The sequence below is a fragment of the Chrysemys picta genome, chromosome 2 (genome assembly GCF_011386835.1).
Source record: "Chrysemys picta bellii isolate R12L10 chromosome 2, ASM1138683v2, whole genome shotgun sequence".
NCBI lineage: Eukaryota > Metazoa > Chordata > Testudines > Emydidae > Chrysemys > Chrysemys picta.
The window spans coordinates 150,194,808-150,211,562 of NC_088792.1; the positions used below are offsets into that span (position 1 = coordinate 150,194,808).

Here is a 16,755-nt window from a genome sequence, read left to right on the forward strand (position 1 = left end):
GCATACGCTCCACACCATTATCCAAGTAATTAATTAAAATATTAAATAGTACTAGGCCCAGGACTGATCCCTGTGGAACCCCATGCCCTCCCAGTTTGACAGTGAACCATTGATAACTGCTCTTTGAGTATGGTCTTTCAATCAGTTGTGCACCCAGCTTATAGTAATTTATTCTAGACTGTATTTCCCTAGATTGCTTATGAGAATGGCTTGTGGGACTGTGTCAAAAGCTATAGCACATCGACTGCTTCACCCAATAGTTTGGGACTCATGGATATCTGGGTTCCAGCTCAGCATACATTGCGGTAGGCTACAGGTTGAGCGGTAGCCTGCCTTTGTGGCAGAGACAGCCTGATTCAGCCTAAATGTGGCAGAGACAGCCTGATTCAGCAAAATCCAGTACACCTGAGAGGTGTGAGTTGTGCAGGGGAGGAACAGAGCTAGAGTAGTGCTGGAAAGGGGGCACAAGCAGGGGAAGGACACTTGCAGGAGCTTTGTGTGTGTGTGGCGGAGGAGGGGATAGAGGTAGAAGTGCTAGCCGGAAGGTGACACTCACAGGGGCTATGTGAGGGGGATAGCTGGGCAGGGAGAGAACAGTGGTGGGAGTGTGTTGGGGGTAATTAGAGGAACTGGCATGGGGAAGGAGACATTTGTAGGCAGCTAGCAGTGCTGGGATTGGGATGAGTATGCTTGGCTGCAGGAGCTCTGCAGGACAGGGGAAGGGATAGCAGTGCAGGGAAGGTTAAATTGGTGCGGGCAAGAAGGGGCACCAGTGGAGGGCACTTATAGGAACGGGGATGGTGGTAGCAATGTCGGGGAGGCACTTGTAGGACTTGGGGGAAGCAACGCTGGGGGATCAGTAGCAGCACAGGGGCAGTTGCAGGAGTTGGGGGTAGCAGTGTGGGGGGCCAGGGCCAGGACCAGCTCTGGCTTTTTTGCTGCCCCAAGCCAAAAAAAAAAAAAAAAAACCTGCGGGGCGGCTGGAGCGGTGAGGCAAAAAAAAAACAACAAAACTGTGCAGGGCGGCCGGAGCCAGGGTGCAAACTTTCGGTACCACTCCCCCGGCCGTGCTGGCTAGTGGGACTCCCTGTGCTGCAGACGTGCCCCGGGCAGCGGGGGGGGGTGGGGGAGGGAGCGGGGGGGAAAGAGAGAAGTGGGGCGGCCAGGGCTTCCTTCAGCTGGGGCGCTCGCCACTCGGCCCCTCCCGCCGCACTGCCTGCTGGGAGGGCTCCATGCCGCTCCCGCCTGCAGGTGAATTGAAGGTCGGCGGGGAGGGAAGGACGCGGGCTGCCGGGTTTGCTGCAGACCTGGCACCAGCTGGGGCAGATGGAGCGCACAGCCCGCTCCCAGCAGGGCGCTCCCCTCCTCCACGTCGCTGCCCCCTACAGGGCGGCCGGAGCGGCGAACCAAAAAAAAAAAAAAGGAAAAAAAGAGCGGCTGTGCCACCCTAGGATTGGACGGAATGCCGACCCTTAGAATCTGCCACCCCTAGCACAAGCTGGTGCCTGGAGCCGGCCCTGGACAGGCCAGTGGGGGCATAATTTGCAGGGATGGGTGTGATAGTATCAGGGGCCACTGGGGCGAGCAGTGCAGGGGGCAGAGATGTGGGGGGCTGTGCTAGGAGCTGGGGGTCCCAGACTCATGGGGCAGGGCAGTGTGAGGAGCTAGGGGACCCAGCCCCAGGGAGGTGAACTGGGGGGGGGGGCTGTGTGATGAGCTGGGGGTCCCAGCCAGGTGTGGTTGGGCTGTGGGGGCTGTGTGAGGAGCTGAGGGACCTAGCCCTGTGGGGTGGGGTTGTGGGGGGCTGTGATGAGCTGGGGGACCTAGCCAGATGGGGCCAGGCTCTGGGGGGCTGTGTGAGGAGCTGGGGGTCCTGGCTCGGGAACTCTGTGGGGTCACAGCCTGGGGGGCTGTGAGGAGTTGGGGGTCCCGGCCCAGGTGGGGGGGGCAGGGCTCTGTGGAGAGCTGTGGGTCCCAGCCCAGGGGGGGCTCTGTAAAGGGAGCTGAGGGTACTGGCCCGGGGGGGGGGCGGGGCTGTGGGGGGGAGCTGGGGGTCCTAGCCCGGGGGGGCTGTGTGAGGAGCTGGGGGTCCCGGCCCAGGGGCTGTAGGGGGTGCTGGGGGTCCCGGCACGAGGGGGTGGGGGGCTGTGAGGGGAGCTGGGGGTCCTGGCCCGGGGGGGCGGGGCTGTGGGGGGTGCTGGGGGGGCGGGGCTCTGTGAGGTGCTGGGGGTCCCGGCCCGGGGGCTCTGTGACGCGCTGGGGCTCCCGCTCCGCTCCGGCCGGTGTCAGCTTGCAGCGGGAGCTCCACCCTCCCGGCCGCACTCCCGACCCTCCCCGGGCGGCGGGGAGCGAGGGGCCGGCCCCGCCGGCGGAGGGAGCGGGGAGGGAGGCAGCAGCGCCGCGCCCGCTCCCCGCCCGCAGCCCGCTCCGCACTCGGCCGGCGCCGCGCGTCGAAGTTGGGCGGGCCGGGCGCACCATGCCCCAGCTGCCGCCCGCGGGCGGCGACGACCTGGGCGCCCCGGACGAGCTGATCCCCTTCCAGGACGAGGGCGACGAGCAGGACAAGGGCGCGGGGCGCGGCTCGGCCCACGGGGACCTGGACGAGCTCAAGTCCTCGCTGGTCCACGAGTCCGAGAACCGCCGCGCCAGCGCCTCGGGCTCCGACTCGGAGGTGAGGGGCCGGGCCGGGGGCTGGAGGTGAGGGGCCGGGGCCGGGGTGAGGGGCAGCGCTCATCCCTCTCCCCTTTGTGTCTTCCCCGCAGGCGGAGCGGCCGCCGCCGCAGCCCCGCGAAAGTTTCCAGAAGCCGCGGGACTATCTCGCCGAAGGTACCGACCCCTTCCCCAGCCCCTAAGCCTCCCTCTGCTCCCCCCGGGGCCCCTGTCCCGCCCTGTGCCCCTTTCCCCAGCCCGCTTCCCACTCCTCCTGCTCCCTTCTGCCCCACAGCCCCCCACTCCCTGCCCACTTGTCCCCTTCTGCTCCCCACCTCACCGCCCCCTCCCCCAGCGCGCCATCCTCCGTCCCCTCTCCCTTTCCCCGTGTCCCCCTCTCGGGGGGCGCCCCTGGGAGTTCGCCTTGGACGGGAAGGGACCCTTAGGTCCCTGCCCAGATCGGTCCCGGCCTGGAGGATCCCCCGCCCCCCAGCCGTGCAGCCCTCCTTGGTGTTTACATCCTTCGGATACTTGCAGACGCTTAGCAAGACTTTTAACCTCTTTGTTTTCTTCGTCCGTGTCCGTCGCCCGCCCTCAGACCCTCTCCTCCTCCTCCCTGCTTTCCCACCCCGTCCTCCCTGAGCTAGGCTTACTCCAGGGAAGTAATCCGAGTGTAGATAACTCGAGTTAACTTTGCAGTGAAGACCTATCCCCCCCCCCCCCCAACCAATTTCAGCCACTTCTACCATCTTCCCACTCCCGGGCTGCTCTTGGCCTGCTCCCAGCCCCACCCCCCTGAATGCCCCTGGCTGAGCCTTTTCTTTTCTCCCCAGTAGTGAGAAGACAGCAAGATGGAGGTTTCTTTAAGGGGCCCCCATATCCAGGTTACCCCTTCCTGATGATCCCAGAGCTGGGCAGCCCCTACCTGCCCAACGGAGCCCTGTCCCCTGGCGCTGCTCGCACAGTAAGTGCTGCTCACTTTGGTTTGGCCCCTCTGCTGTCACCAGAAGAACCTCTTTCTCCCCACAGACACTGTTCAGCTGTCCTTTCACCCTAGCTGAGGAGAGACCCCTGATGTCCAGGGACAGTGTATGTGGTCAGGGAGCAGGGGGCTTTTGCTGTCTCACGGAGTAGAAATGTCTGCTCTGACTCTTATTTGTGGCGTTGATTGCATAAAAGCGATCTTTTGTAAAGTAGCTTGGAGCAGCATTTTCATCCTAAGGATCTAATAATATGCATGATGGGGAAACTGCCCCCGTGGTGAAGTTAGATTTTTTTATTTGGAAGCTGAAGAGATGAGTTGGGCGGTTTTTCTGATCCTCATTCCTTTCCATGGGGTGCATATGTTCCCCTTTGCAAAGCGAGACTTCTCAAAGAATTGGCAGGGATGAGGAAAGTGACAGTTTTGCTCCCTGATTCATTCTTCCTCCTTCCTGGGTTGATCATTCAAGCTGATGCAAGCAGACCATAATATCCTTGTAGAACCCCACTAAAGTCAGGGTCCAACGCCATGAGGATCTGTTTTTAGGGTTGGGGCCCAAACTTGTCCCCATTGCTCTTTAGGAAGTTATACGTTGTGATATATATATATAATGATATATAATGTGTATATATAAGGAACATATATTTCAAACAAACACACACATGCCCTGGTTTATTTGACTAATATCACCTTAGATTATGAAAATAAAACTCCAGAATATCAAATCGAATTTTCGTTCTTTGATGCTGTTTGGTCACTTTTCACATTTCTCTCAACTTGGAAGGTGAAAACAAGCCCTCTTTCACTTGCTGACACGCAGTTTTTAGTCAGTTTTGCTCACGGTTTCATTGGGAGTGAGGCCCATTTTTTCACTCTGTGGCCCCAATCCTGCAATTGAATGGGCACGGGCAGACCCATGTGCCTGTGCAGAGACCTAGTGACTTCACTGAGATGGCACAGGGAATCCTGGGCTGAGCTGATTGCAGGATTGGGGCTTCTGTATCCTGCTCAATGTTAAGAAACCCCAGTCCGGCTTGGGCCCCTTGGGGGCTATTGTAATACAAACATTAATGCATTAGTACTATGCTCTGATGCTTGGGTTACAAACATTGCTCAGGAACGTTTGCTTTAAAATTAAGACTCCTGTGCTGCAATTTGTTGCTCATAAATGGAGTTGTGTGCCTGTGCAGACCCCCATTGTATTTAATGGGGGCAGCCCATGTGGACACAGCAGTCTGCCTGTGTGTGACAAATTGCAGGGTCAGGGCCATGGTGTGTGTTTTGTAATTTCATGGAGTCATTTCTCTTGGATCTGAGTTTTGTAAAAACTTCTTTTTTTTTTTTTAACCACACAGGCACACAAAATAAGGGATAGACTTGACTTGACAGTATCTCTTTAATGGATATTTGAGGGGAAAATCCAAAATTCTTACTTGGTGGTGTATTTGTTTTACTTAACTAGTTTCAGAGCAAGACCCACAGCTCTTATCTGCTGGGGTGGAGCAGTTCATTCTGCAATAACTTTAAAGTTCTATGCAAAATAAACGTGCATGGTGTTTGATTTCTGACTCCTGCAGTTTAAAACTTGAATGTAAATTCTGGATGGAAAACTAATAAAGAATACAGTGGGGAGCCCTGTTACATGTGTAAACCTGAGAAACCTGACCAGGGTTTTCTTGTGTTTGCCCTGCTTTTCTCATTTAAAGGGATCTCTTAGACTTTTTAAAGCTGTTAATGGGCTGACATTGTCTGTCTCTCCATCAGCGTTTAAAGAAGTGATTAAGCAAATTGACCAAGCGTTAGACAGAGTGCAAATGAGAGCAAATTGGAATTCCCCAGAACACAAACCAATGCCCCATCCCCAAATCCTCCACTGCCCTCAGGAGCTCATTGTGTTCCGGTGACCATTAGAGGTTCCCTGCCTGCATGCTTATCCCCAAACAGGAACCTATTATTATCCTTTCCTTGGTGAGGTGCACACCTTATCACAGATCAGTGCCCTCCTCTGGGCTTCTGATTTAATTCTGGAACTTTTGTCTTTTACGGTGAAGGGCCTGAACAAGATAAATGTGATGCCTGATTGGCTCTTAATAATGATTAAGGGAAGCCTGAGAAACTTTCCCAGCAGAACCAGTTAATTCTGCTGTCATCCTGCGTTTCAGCAATTGGAAGCTGCTCTATTCACTTGTGGCATTAAAACATACCTGGGGCATGGATGGCTTGTTTCCTTGTATGCCTGAAAGCTGGCACGAGCACTTGTACAAATAATGCTCTAAACTAATAGGGTTAGTTAGCATGGAAGGCTTCTCGATTCTTGTATGTTTTACTGCTGTGAAACAAAATCCTTTTAGTGACGTCCACTGTTCGGCCAGGTTTTAATGAATCCATTATTCACACTTGCCTTTGCTAAATTATTGATAGGAGGATTTTACATGCATTCCTACAAAGAGAACATAGAACAAGATACAGTTCCTTTAAGCTGTGACTTAAATTAATGCTAGCTTGTTTACACCTATCTCTAAAATATGTTATCTAAAACCAGTGAGCTTGAACAGTCATTTAGTGTTAAATGATGTTTGAATTATTAGCCATTTGGTTGTTTGTTCATTAACATGGGTCAATACTGCATTCAGCCGTATGACATAACTGTATTTTAATGATACAGTTACTGATAATTAGGCATTAGAACTTTTGGCCTTTCGTTTAGATCTTAACAGCTAGACTGTACTTGCCTCGAGGACATGATTATACAAATATGTCTGTGTGGCAGACAGTTGTGTGATGGGTAAAGGTTATAGTTGCAGTTTGTCACCATTATTTGTATTAATAAATTTCACAGATGATATCTGATTGGGAGGAATTGCAAATACCAGCGAGGACTAAGAAATAATAAAAAGGGACTGAGTAAGATTAGAAACATAGGCATAAAATTAATATTTTTATTTAATAAATCTTGGAATACTGGGGAAATTCAAGAAGACCAGAAGCGAGCTAATGTGTCCATATTTTTTAAAAGGGTAAACAGGATAACCTGGGTAATTATAGGCCTGTTAGCCTGACATCGATCTCAGACAAAATAATGGAACAGCGGTATGTGACTCAATCAAAAAAGAACTAAGGGATGGTCATATAACTAAGGCTGGTAAACAGGGCTACTTGGAAAAGAGGTCTTCAGCTAAGTTGATACAATTTTTTTAGTGGGACTACAAGTGGTTGATAACGGTAACTGTGTTGATGTAATATGCTTGGCCTTCTTTTAGGCATTTGACTTAGTACTGCACAACATTTTGACTAAAAAACTAGCATTGTTCAAAACCAGTGCAGCACACGTGTTTAAAAACAGGTTGATAGATCTCAAGACATATTTGTTAATGGGGAATAATAATTGAATGGGGGTATTCTGATAGGGTTCAGCAGGGACTTCTTATATAGGATTGGGTTGAGGATATTTTTTTCGAATATCTGGAAGAAAATATAAAATTTCATGTAAAGTTTGCAAATGTCACTAATATTGGCGGGCGGTAAATGACGATGAGGGCAGGCCACTGATACAGAGTGATCTGGATTTTTTGATAAGCTTGACACAATCAAATACAATTCAGCCAAATGCATGATCATACATCTAGGGACAAAGAAAATAGATCATGCTTACATGATGGGAACTGCATCTTAGAGAGCAGTGATTCTGCAACAGACTTGGGGTGGTGGTGAACCACCAAATGAACTTGAGCTCCCAGTGTGATACTGTAGCTAAGGGCTTGTCTATGTTACCCGCTGGATCGATGGGCAGCGATCGATCCAGCGGGGGTGTAGACGCGATAAATCGACCGCTGAGCGCTCTCTCGTCGACTCCAATACTCCACTAGGGCGAGAGGCGCAGGCGGAGTTGACGGGAGAGCGTCAACTGTCAACTTACCACAGTGAAGACACCACGGTAAGTAGATCTAAGTACATCGACTTCAGCTATGTTATTGATGTAGCTGAAGTTGCATAACTTAGATTCACCCCCCCCCCCACCACACACAACTCCCCCCCCCCTCCCAGTGTAGACCAGGCTGAGAGGGCTTTTGCTATCCTAGGATGCATAAGTAGGGGAACAATGAGGTGGTGTATCGATGTATACACCAGAGGTGAGACCATTACTAGAATATTGTGTCCAGTTCTGGTAACCACACTTCAAAGAAGGTGCTGAAAATCTGGAGAGTGTTCAGGGAAGAGCTACAGATCTAAGGACTGGACAACCTGCCTTACATGGAGAGACTTAAGAAGTTCAATCTATTTATCCTATCAAGCAGAAGGTTAAGAAGCAATTTGATCGCAGTCTAAATTACCCACCCAAGGAGAGGATAAGTGGAGGACTTGTTATTCCAGCAGACAAAAGCATAAAAAAATGCCAACAGCAGGAAATAGAAGCTAGACAAATTCAAACAGGAGGTAAAGTGTGCATTTTTAGCGGTGATGCTAACTTAGCTTTGCAACAACTTTTCTAGGGTTGTAGTGGATTGTGTATCATTTGACATCTTAAAATAAGGTTTGGGTGTCTTTCTAAAAGATATGCTACAGGTCAATCAGAACTTGTGAAGTTGGTGCAGGAACCACTTGGTGAAATTTGATGGCCGTTGTTATGTAGGAGGTTAGACTAGATGATTTTAATGGCCTTAAAATCCAAAACTGTTACAGTACTGCCTAGACTCCCCAGCCAATGTGCTAGGCACTGTACAGACAGACAATCACTGTCCTCATCCTGAAAAGCTTAGTTTAAGACAAGATTCAACAGGTGAACTGAGCAAATGGGGAGGAGGGAGATGGAGGAGAGGGTAATAGGAACAGTAGAATCTTTTGGCACAGAGAGGGTTTTAGTAGTAATTGAGACAAATAAAGGGATAGTCCTAGTCTTGACTGACCGTTATCAGCTGTCGGTGTTTTGTGGGTATCACAGTACAAATAAGTCTTAAAATGAGACTTGAAGGAGGGTGGGGCTTTATGGATTTTTTTTTTTGAGAGAGAGAGAGAGAGAGAGAGAGGATGTTCCAGGCATAAGGGAAGAATGGGGAGGGGAGCTCAAAGGTGATTGTGGGAGAAACAGGCTCATGCATGATAGAGGTTAACTATTATTGATGAAATGAAAGGTTGACAAAGCAATAAGGTTAGAGAGTAGAAAGGTAGGGCAGGGCTACTGGGAATGGACTTAAAGATAAGTACAAGAAGCTTATATTGGATGCAGTGGAGAAGGGGTGGGGGACAGTGGATGGAATGGAAGGGGTGATGTGATCAGGCCACTTAAGGTTTTAGCAGCTGTTTTGTATGGACCCATGTGGGGACAAATTGAGATTCATCTTGGAAATATGTAATTAATCTTTCTGGGCTGTGGTGTGGGTGTGGGAGTTTGGAAACAGATACTCAATGGGAAGATGCTAGAAAAAGATTCTTGGAGTGATGATGGGCAGCAAATTAAAAATGAGTTTTCAGAGCCCTAAGTATCGGCAATGCAGTTTTGGGCTGTGGCTGCAGAGACATTATCTCTAGATAGGGAACCAGCAGCTCCTATATATGAATGACATTCATTGTTGATGCATCATGTTATGAGAAAGATATTGACGAACTGGTTGGGGATCAGAGAAGAGCAACAAAAATGATCAGGATTGGTCTGTCTGTCTTGTGTTTCTATATGATGCCTATAATGATGGTATCTAGGTGCTGGAGGGATTGACTGTGTAGAGATTAAAAGAGCCAAATATGTATAGGTTGGCTGTGAGATAATTAAGGAGTGTAAGAGCCAATGAATATTTTCTCTCCAACCTGCTGAGGATAGAGAGCAATTTTTTGGGACAGTACCTGGAGAACAGAACTGGGAACAATGGTATGAAATTAAGTAAAGGAATACCGTGATGCATTGAAAACTTAAAATGACAAGCTGTCACGTTAAGTGTAAGGAATTTCCTGGTCCTGTTTGCAGGCTTTGGGGCTCTGCAGAAGCATGCAATCCGGGTTTTATGCAGTCCGTCTGCAAAGAGACAGCCTAGAGCAAGGTGGGAGGAGTTGTGCCTGTCTGCCTTAGGGAGCAGCCTGCTTTCTCTCTCTCTGTTTTTGTTTTCATGTTAAGGTTCTGGATTCCAATGAAGTCATGTTACACTGCAACCTTCCAGAAATAGCATTAGATGTTTGTATCTAACTTCTCTATGTACATGCCATGAACATAACAAATATCAGGAAAGCCATCCTGACAAGATGTTCTGCCTTGTGGAGTCATCTCAGGGGGAGGGTAGAAGACCTATCACTTTTCACTTTTAAAACTAGACTAGCTAAATTTCTACAACAGCGGGGCCCCATTTCTGGTTGGCCTGTAGGCCCTTCTGTAATGATCAGTAATACTTTAGGTAAAAGTTCAGTAGGTTCTTGGGGAGTATGCTACTTGACTTAGCTTTCTTACATCTCTGCTCTCTGTGGTACTTGGGAGGTTGGATGCCTTTTTCAGGCCTCGTAGTTCATTTTGTACCAAACAGGACAGTTGATGATTGCAGCTGCATTTGGAATGCAGACTTCCACTCCTGTTAACATTTTAGTTCCATTGGGTTCTTCCCTCCCCTCAATGAACTCACATTTAAGAGAACCTCTCAGTTCCATTCTAAGCATGGAGTTGCAAAGGGGGGAAAAAGGGTGTGTGTGGTTTGTCCTGCCTTTCTTTATTTTTATTTTTTAAACCTTACAGATTTGACTTTCTGATATCTTTATTTCTGAAGGAAAAATCAGCCTCTTGCTGATAAATATAGCACATAAAATGATGTAACAAATAAGAAAATGAAAAGCTGGGTTTGTACTCTATTCCATTTAACTCCAGGAAACTTGGAGTTTTAAAGTTCCATCTACCATTTTCACTCTGACCCTGGGTCGCTGTCTGTTTTGTACTTATTCATCAGAAAACCCCCCTTACTGCTAATCACATATCTCCTCTATATTTCCAGTGGCATCCACACCTTTGCCTTGCATACTTATATAGTACATGATCCTTAGATCAGGAGCTGAGACTGTTCAGCGTCTGTCAGGATTGTCGTGCAAACACTACTGGAAAATATTTCATGTGCAATGTGGGCCATAATTATGATGGTGCTGCTTCTAGTATTGCTTTCTAACTGCATTTAACTCCCTCAGATATTTTGGGATACAGTTTGTATGAAAGACATGATGGCATATGAAACTGTCATATTGTTACTATGCATCATGCTACCAATACAGGCCTAGTTTCTTGGGTAAATATAATGACGAGTTGTCTTCTAATATCCAGTTATAGGGAGAGCCAATGCAGTGTGACTCTGAGTATGGATGTTCTCTCTAGGCAGCGATTTTTATATAATCACTCAATAGGCTATTGCGAAAAGACCCATCACTTGTGCAACTTCTCGATTATCGGAACAATGGCAGCACTAGTATAAAAACACCGGTGAATGCCTAAGCCTTGGTTTCTCTGATAATGCCACCAGTGGAGCTGCACAGGTGTTAGTGAATCAATGGGAGAGTTCCCAGAAAAGTCCTACGTAGAACAGGCATAAACGTCCAGTCACTGAAGAGGGCAAGTTTGAGGTTTTCTGACGGAAGATGCCCAGCTAGACAAGTAGCTGGTCACTTCCAAAGCGAAATATCTCCTTCAGTGTGGCAGGCTGGATTAATTTAAATCATGATTAAATCAGCAAGTGCAGAGCCTCGATTTCAATCCTCAGTTGTAATCAGCTTTTCCGTTTGTACTTCAGTTACTTTCAAAGAAAGGTGTATTCTCATTGGTTGATATCACCATTGAAGCAACGTTGATTTGCAACTAAATAGAGCCTTCACACTAGATTTGGTACATCTTTTTGCTACTTAAGATACGCTATAACTATATGCATTTATTTAAGCAGTTATATAATTGTTTTCAGATTATTAATTAAACATTTTTAGTGTGTTCGAAAATGACAAATGATATATTGCTTATTTACTAGATAATTAACTTTTTGCTCATGATTTGTGACAGGCTGCATTAGGATGGTAACTGGAATTTAACTAAACACACAAAACAGCATATACAATTTATTTTTATTAACCAGAACAATCCCTTAATACAGTGCATGACCTATTGTGCCATATTTGTGAAGCTGGACTTCAAAAGTTAGATGTTTTCCCCCTGATTCTTTCTTTATATAGAAAAGCAGCCTTTAACTCAAAACTCTTGACAGAGCTCATGGATTCAGCATTTTCTATTTAGATGTCTTAAGAGATTATAAGATTTTAGTCCTTAACATATTTTGTTTTAAATTCAGATTTAATTTTGAACAGATTTATTTTTTAAAAGATAGATTTATTGTAATTTAAATAAAATAAAAAAATCCGAATGAAATACAAAAGTAATTGCAGAGTGCATTGTAATTGCTGAGCCAGGTTATTGTCACCCTTAGGAGACCTACTGATGGTTAAAGACAGTCATTCATTTGATTGCAATGCTTTACACCAGTTTTTGCTCAAACTCAATTGCTCATGTGCTGTGAGGTTGCCTGACCTTGCGTTGTAGGTAGAGCTGGCAGCAACTTTTAGAGCTAAGGTTTCCTCATGGTTTCCATTGTAAAAGCCTGTTTTTAATTATAAACGGGCTTTATAATTAATAAGCCAAATATTAATTATTCAGGCTGAAATTTTCCATGCCTCAGGCTGTTTTTTTTTTCTTAATTTCAGCAAAAATGTTTCAGGTGTTTCTGATGATGACATTTGGGAAAATATTTTGTGTTGGGCATGCTAAAAAATGTCTTTCAGCAGTTTCATTGTGAAGCCCTGATGTGTCTGTGCTTTGGGGAAGAGGCTTGAATTTTGACAGAGGGCTTGTCCTGGGGCCACAGAAGCGCCTCATACTGTCCCTGTGAAATTCTGAGTTCTCTGCGTTTGGCAGCTATGTTTTCAGAGCATTCCTTGTGTACTGAGCATGCTCTAACTTAGGGCAGAAGGGGCTGAGCAGGACATTCCCTTCAGTTGCTACTCCTGCCTGCTGGGGCCCACTGTGTCACCAAGCACTGGTGCTGAGAATAGGGAGACTCTCCTGTGCTCCCTCCTGCTGGTGCCCAAGCAGTGTGGAAGAGAAGGGGGGATGCAGAGGGCTGAGGAGCAAAGAAGGATAGGGACAGGGAAAGGTTTATAGGGGGATAGGAGCAGAGGGGAGGAGGTGCCGGGGCAGAAGGGTTTGAAACTACTAGAGAACACTCTTCTCCAGAACTTGGAATAGAATTTGGGACTCCTGAGTGCCAGCATTCCTCTGCTGTCAGCCAATAGTTATGAAGCACATTGGCAAAACATGGCTCATCCTGTCTGGTTGCTCATACAGCATAGAGGATAACAGCCTACTACTGTTACCAGTTATCCTTTTAACTCAAGCAAAGTGGTCTGTGTTGTGGATCTGAAGTTTCCAGTGATGCTGCTGATTCATCAGTATGGTTCCTCAAGACAGGATTTCTTTGGGTACGTCTATACTTACCTCCGGGTTCGGCGGTAAGCAATCGATCTTCTGGGATCAATTTATTGTGTCTTGTCTAGACGCGATAAATCGATCCCGGAAGTGCTCGCCGTCGACACCAGTACTCCTGCTCCGCGAGAGGAGTACGTGGAGTCGACGGCGGAGCCTGCCTGCCACGTGTGGACCTGCGATAAGTACCTTGTAGTTCGAACTAAGATACTTCGACTTCAGTTACGTTATTCACGTAGCTGAAGTTGCATATCTTAGTTTGAACTGGGGGGTTAGTGTGGACCAGCCCTTTCTTTCTTTTTAGTTTCATTTGTTAAAAACCTAGGAAATTACATACAAAAAAACAGTTACAAGAAAATTAAGGTAGCAAAATTAGGTACTGCAAATGCAGGAAATTCCAGGTTTAAAGTTTCCCCTCTGTGTGTGTGTGTGTGTGTTTTGTGATGCAGTCTGAAATTTTAGAGTTGGGTGCTTTTGAAAAATCTCACATTTAAGGTAAGTGACTTAGGGGCACGAGTCCCATTGACTTCAATTAGACTTATACTCCTAAATCATTTAGGCTTCTAAATCTCATCTGTGGGTGCCTAATTCCAGACTTAGAAGCCTTAGTTTAGGCACTGGTTGCACCTAGTTTTTAACATTTTGGCCAGTCTTCAAATACCTCATCCCATACTATTTTTCCATAGAATCTTTGTCTCATTCAGTGCACAGATCTGTTTGGTCCCCATGTTCTGGATGGATCACCAAAGGGGACCAAAAGGACCTCCGTTCAGTGCATAGGATGGACCTGTTCTGGGTATGAAACAGGTGCAGCGAAGGAGAGTGTTTCTGTAGGACCAATGCCTCATTTGTTGCAAAAGTTGGAAGATGTTTGATGGATGAGGCAGGAGATTACAGGACGAGAGAGGATGGTTTCATGGTTAAGGCAATTGAACACTGCCTTGGAGAGCTGGATTGTATCCCTGCCTTTGCCATCGAGTTTCTATGTGATTCTGGGCAAGTCGCCGAAACCAAACTTTGCAGTTAGTGGCCACCTTGTTTTCTGGGTTCTCAGCTAGAGTCCCCTGCATCTGATTTTCACAAATTTTGAATACTCATAACTGCATCTGAAGTCCAGGGGAGCTGTTCTTGGAACATACTATAAAAATTCTGAGTAAATGAAAAAACAAACAGGCGTCCCCAAATGAGCAGGAACTTTTATTAATTTTGCCTTTAGTGTCTCTGGCCCGCCGATCGCCATCTATGAAATGGGGGATAATACCAAGTGTTGCGAAGGGAGATTGATTAATGTGTGTGAAGCAATGAGTGCCATGGCAAAGCCGATGAGGAAATGAATTCTGTATGCAGTGCAGGTTTCGGATGGCGTCCAGTAAATACGGCCTAAGGTCACACATTTAACAATGAGGATATAAAGCCTATTAAATAACTACCCATTCAGCACTCAGTGAGGTAGAAGTTCTGTGAAAAAAATAGCATATGATCATGCAATGAAAGATTCTATCATAATGCATACGCACAAGGGAGCTGAATTAATGTTGGACAGGCAATCGTAATTCTAGTATTTGCTGACTTGGGAGTGCTTGACTTTACAACCCTAACATTTTCTCAAAATGGGTTCTTGTTGTTTGTTTTTGTTTGGCTTTTTTGTAGGCAGTGCAAGAATCAGGCTCCCTGGAACAAGAAGGTGGAGAGGGGCTCAAAAGGGCGAGTAGAGCTGTGTGGAATTTTTTTGGCAACTAGTAAATTTGCTGAAAAATGCAGTGTCAGGGCAACTGAAACTATTCTTGAATTCGGGTTGAATCTGACGAATAGCTTCAGCCAAATGAAAAATGAGAAAAGTGTTGTTTTTTTTCCAAAAGGTCAAAATGGGTTGTTGTTTTTTGGACAATTTGTTTTTAAACAAAACTTTTCATTTTGGAAATGTGGTTTTGCATCGACCTGAACAAACACTTATTGGTTTTGTGTTTTGACAAGTAAAATTGAAAAAAATGCAGTTTTGGTTTGAACCAAACTGAATCTTTTTGGACTTTTTGGTTCAGTGGCCAAACTGCAAAATCAGGTATTTGCTCAGCTGTAGTCCTGAGTTGTGGTGCCTTTTCCATCCTGGTGCTATTTCTTTCTCCTTCTATTGGGGAGGTGTAATTGTTACTGTTAAAATATGTTATGGAATTCCCAGAAGACTCTGCATAGAGAAGATTTGAGCTTTGCTCTGGGGCAGACTTGGGATGAATAGTAATTAAAAAGAAAAGATAGGAAAAAGTTCATTCCAAGGGTAAGTTCCTTTGCAAAAGTCATAAAGATTGCCACAAGCAATTCTGCCTAGCTGAGGGACTGACTAGTCCCTGTTTAGGTTCCCTGGTATGTTTGGGGGAATTGGATTTGCTTGCTTCAACTTTTTTTGTAATGTATTCAGCTCTTTGTAAGTTGTGTGGATGTTGACAAGGCTGGAACCTGCCTCTTTTGTCTCCAGAGTATCTTCTTTTTTCTAACTTAGGTTGAAAGTCTGTTTTATATTTTGGATTGCTCTTTTGTTATGTTCTCATATTTGCTGTAGCTGCTTCAACTCCTGAATCCTGAGATACATTCTGACTTCAGAACAGCAGTGGAACGGGGCTCGATGGGATGAGTTGCAGCTGCTTCTCTACCTAATAAATGCACAGAACTCATGTAATGGTTTATGAGGAGTGAGTGAACTCTGGAATGGCTTTTTTTCCATGTTACTAAAGACTGTAAGAATGTGATTTGGGTGCACGGATGCCTGTGCATGGACAAGGAATGATTGACATCGTCGGGCTGGAGGTGAAGAAAGAAGCTGGTCTTAAACCAGTGACTCTCTAAAGCAGCCAATGCTATTGTGTGGGTATGCTGCTTTCTGGATGAGTGCATTCCTGCAGTGTAAGGAAAGCATGACTGGAAGATAGCAGTGGGCTGATGGACTATTCTGTCTAAATACTTTTGTGGCTGTCATCACTAGTGTCTGTGCGCCTGGCAAGCATGATGGATTTTATCCTCTCCAATACCCCTTTGAGGTAGGGATGTACCACCTCTATGGTGCAAATTGGAACCGAGGCACAGGGTAGATCAATTTTCAGAGTAGCAGCCGTGTTAGTCTGTATCCGCAAAAAGAACAGGAGTACTTGTGGCACCTTAGAGACTAACAAATTTATTAGAGCATAAGCTTTCGTGGACTACAGCCCACTTCTTCGGATGCAAGTAACTTGCCTCAAGAGAGTCTGTGACTGAGCCAGGAACTGAAGCCAAGTGTCTTGCACCCTAGTCCAGTGTCCCGACTGCTAGCTCATCCTGCTTCCAGCCCCCACTCATGGGCTCTAAAGTAAATGCTAGAGGTTGGTGTCTTCCTAGTCCCTGGTGATGAATTTAGTAGACCTGGAGGCCAGGAATATGGACAGATGGGTCTATGGAACAGACACTTACTGTCAGTAATTGCTGGCGAGATTTCACAGATGGGTTCTGTAGCTAGACAACCTTTCCCAGAATTCAGCTGGTCCTTGTTAGGACTAGGGTGAGCTTTCACGAGAAATGATGTTGCTACTTGTGTAACTTCTTAGAATTGAAAAATTCCCATAGAAATCAGGGGTGGCTCCAGGCACCAGCACAGCAAGTGCGTGCGTGGGGCAGCAAGCTG

At 46.6% G+C, this 16,755-nt stretch overlaps 1 protein-coding gene across 5 annotated transcripts in view; it reads left to right on the forward strand.

Moving 5' to 3' along the window:
- Positions 1-2,341: 2,341 nt before the first annotated feature.
- Positions 2,342-16,755, forward strand: part of TCF7L1 (transcription factor 7 like 1) — a 100,325-nt gene continuing 85,911 nt past the window's right edge. For 4 of the 5 annotated variants that reach the window (XM_065584376.1, XM_042859300.2, XM_008178722.4 and 1 more), the window contains exons 1-3: positions 2,342-2,671; positions 2,763-2,826; positions 3,483-3,613. In XM_065584376.1, coding sequence (XP_065440448.1) covers positions 2,477-2,671; positions 2,763-2,826; positions 3,483-3,613 — 390 coding nt within the window. In that variant the 5' untranslated portion in view covers positions 2,342-2,476. The remainder of the gene's footprint in view (positions 2,672-2,762; positions 2,827-3,482; positions 3,614-16,755) is intronic. The other variant, XM_065584377.1, reaches the window with a different exon arrangement.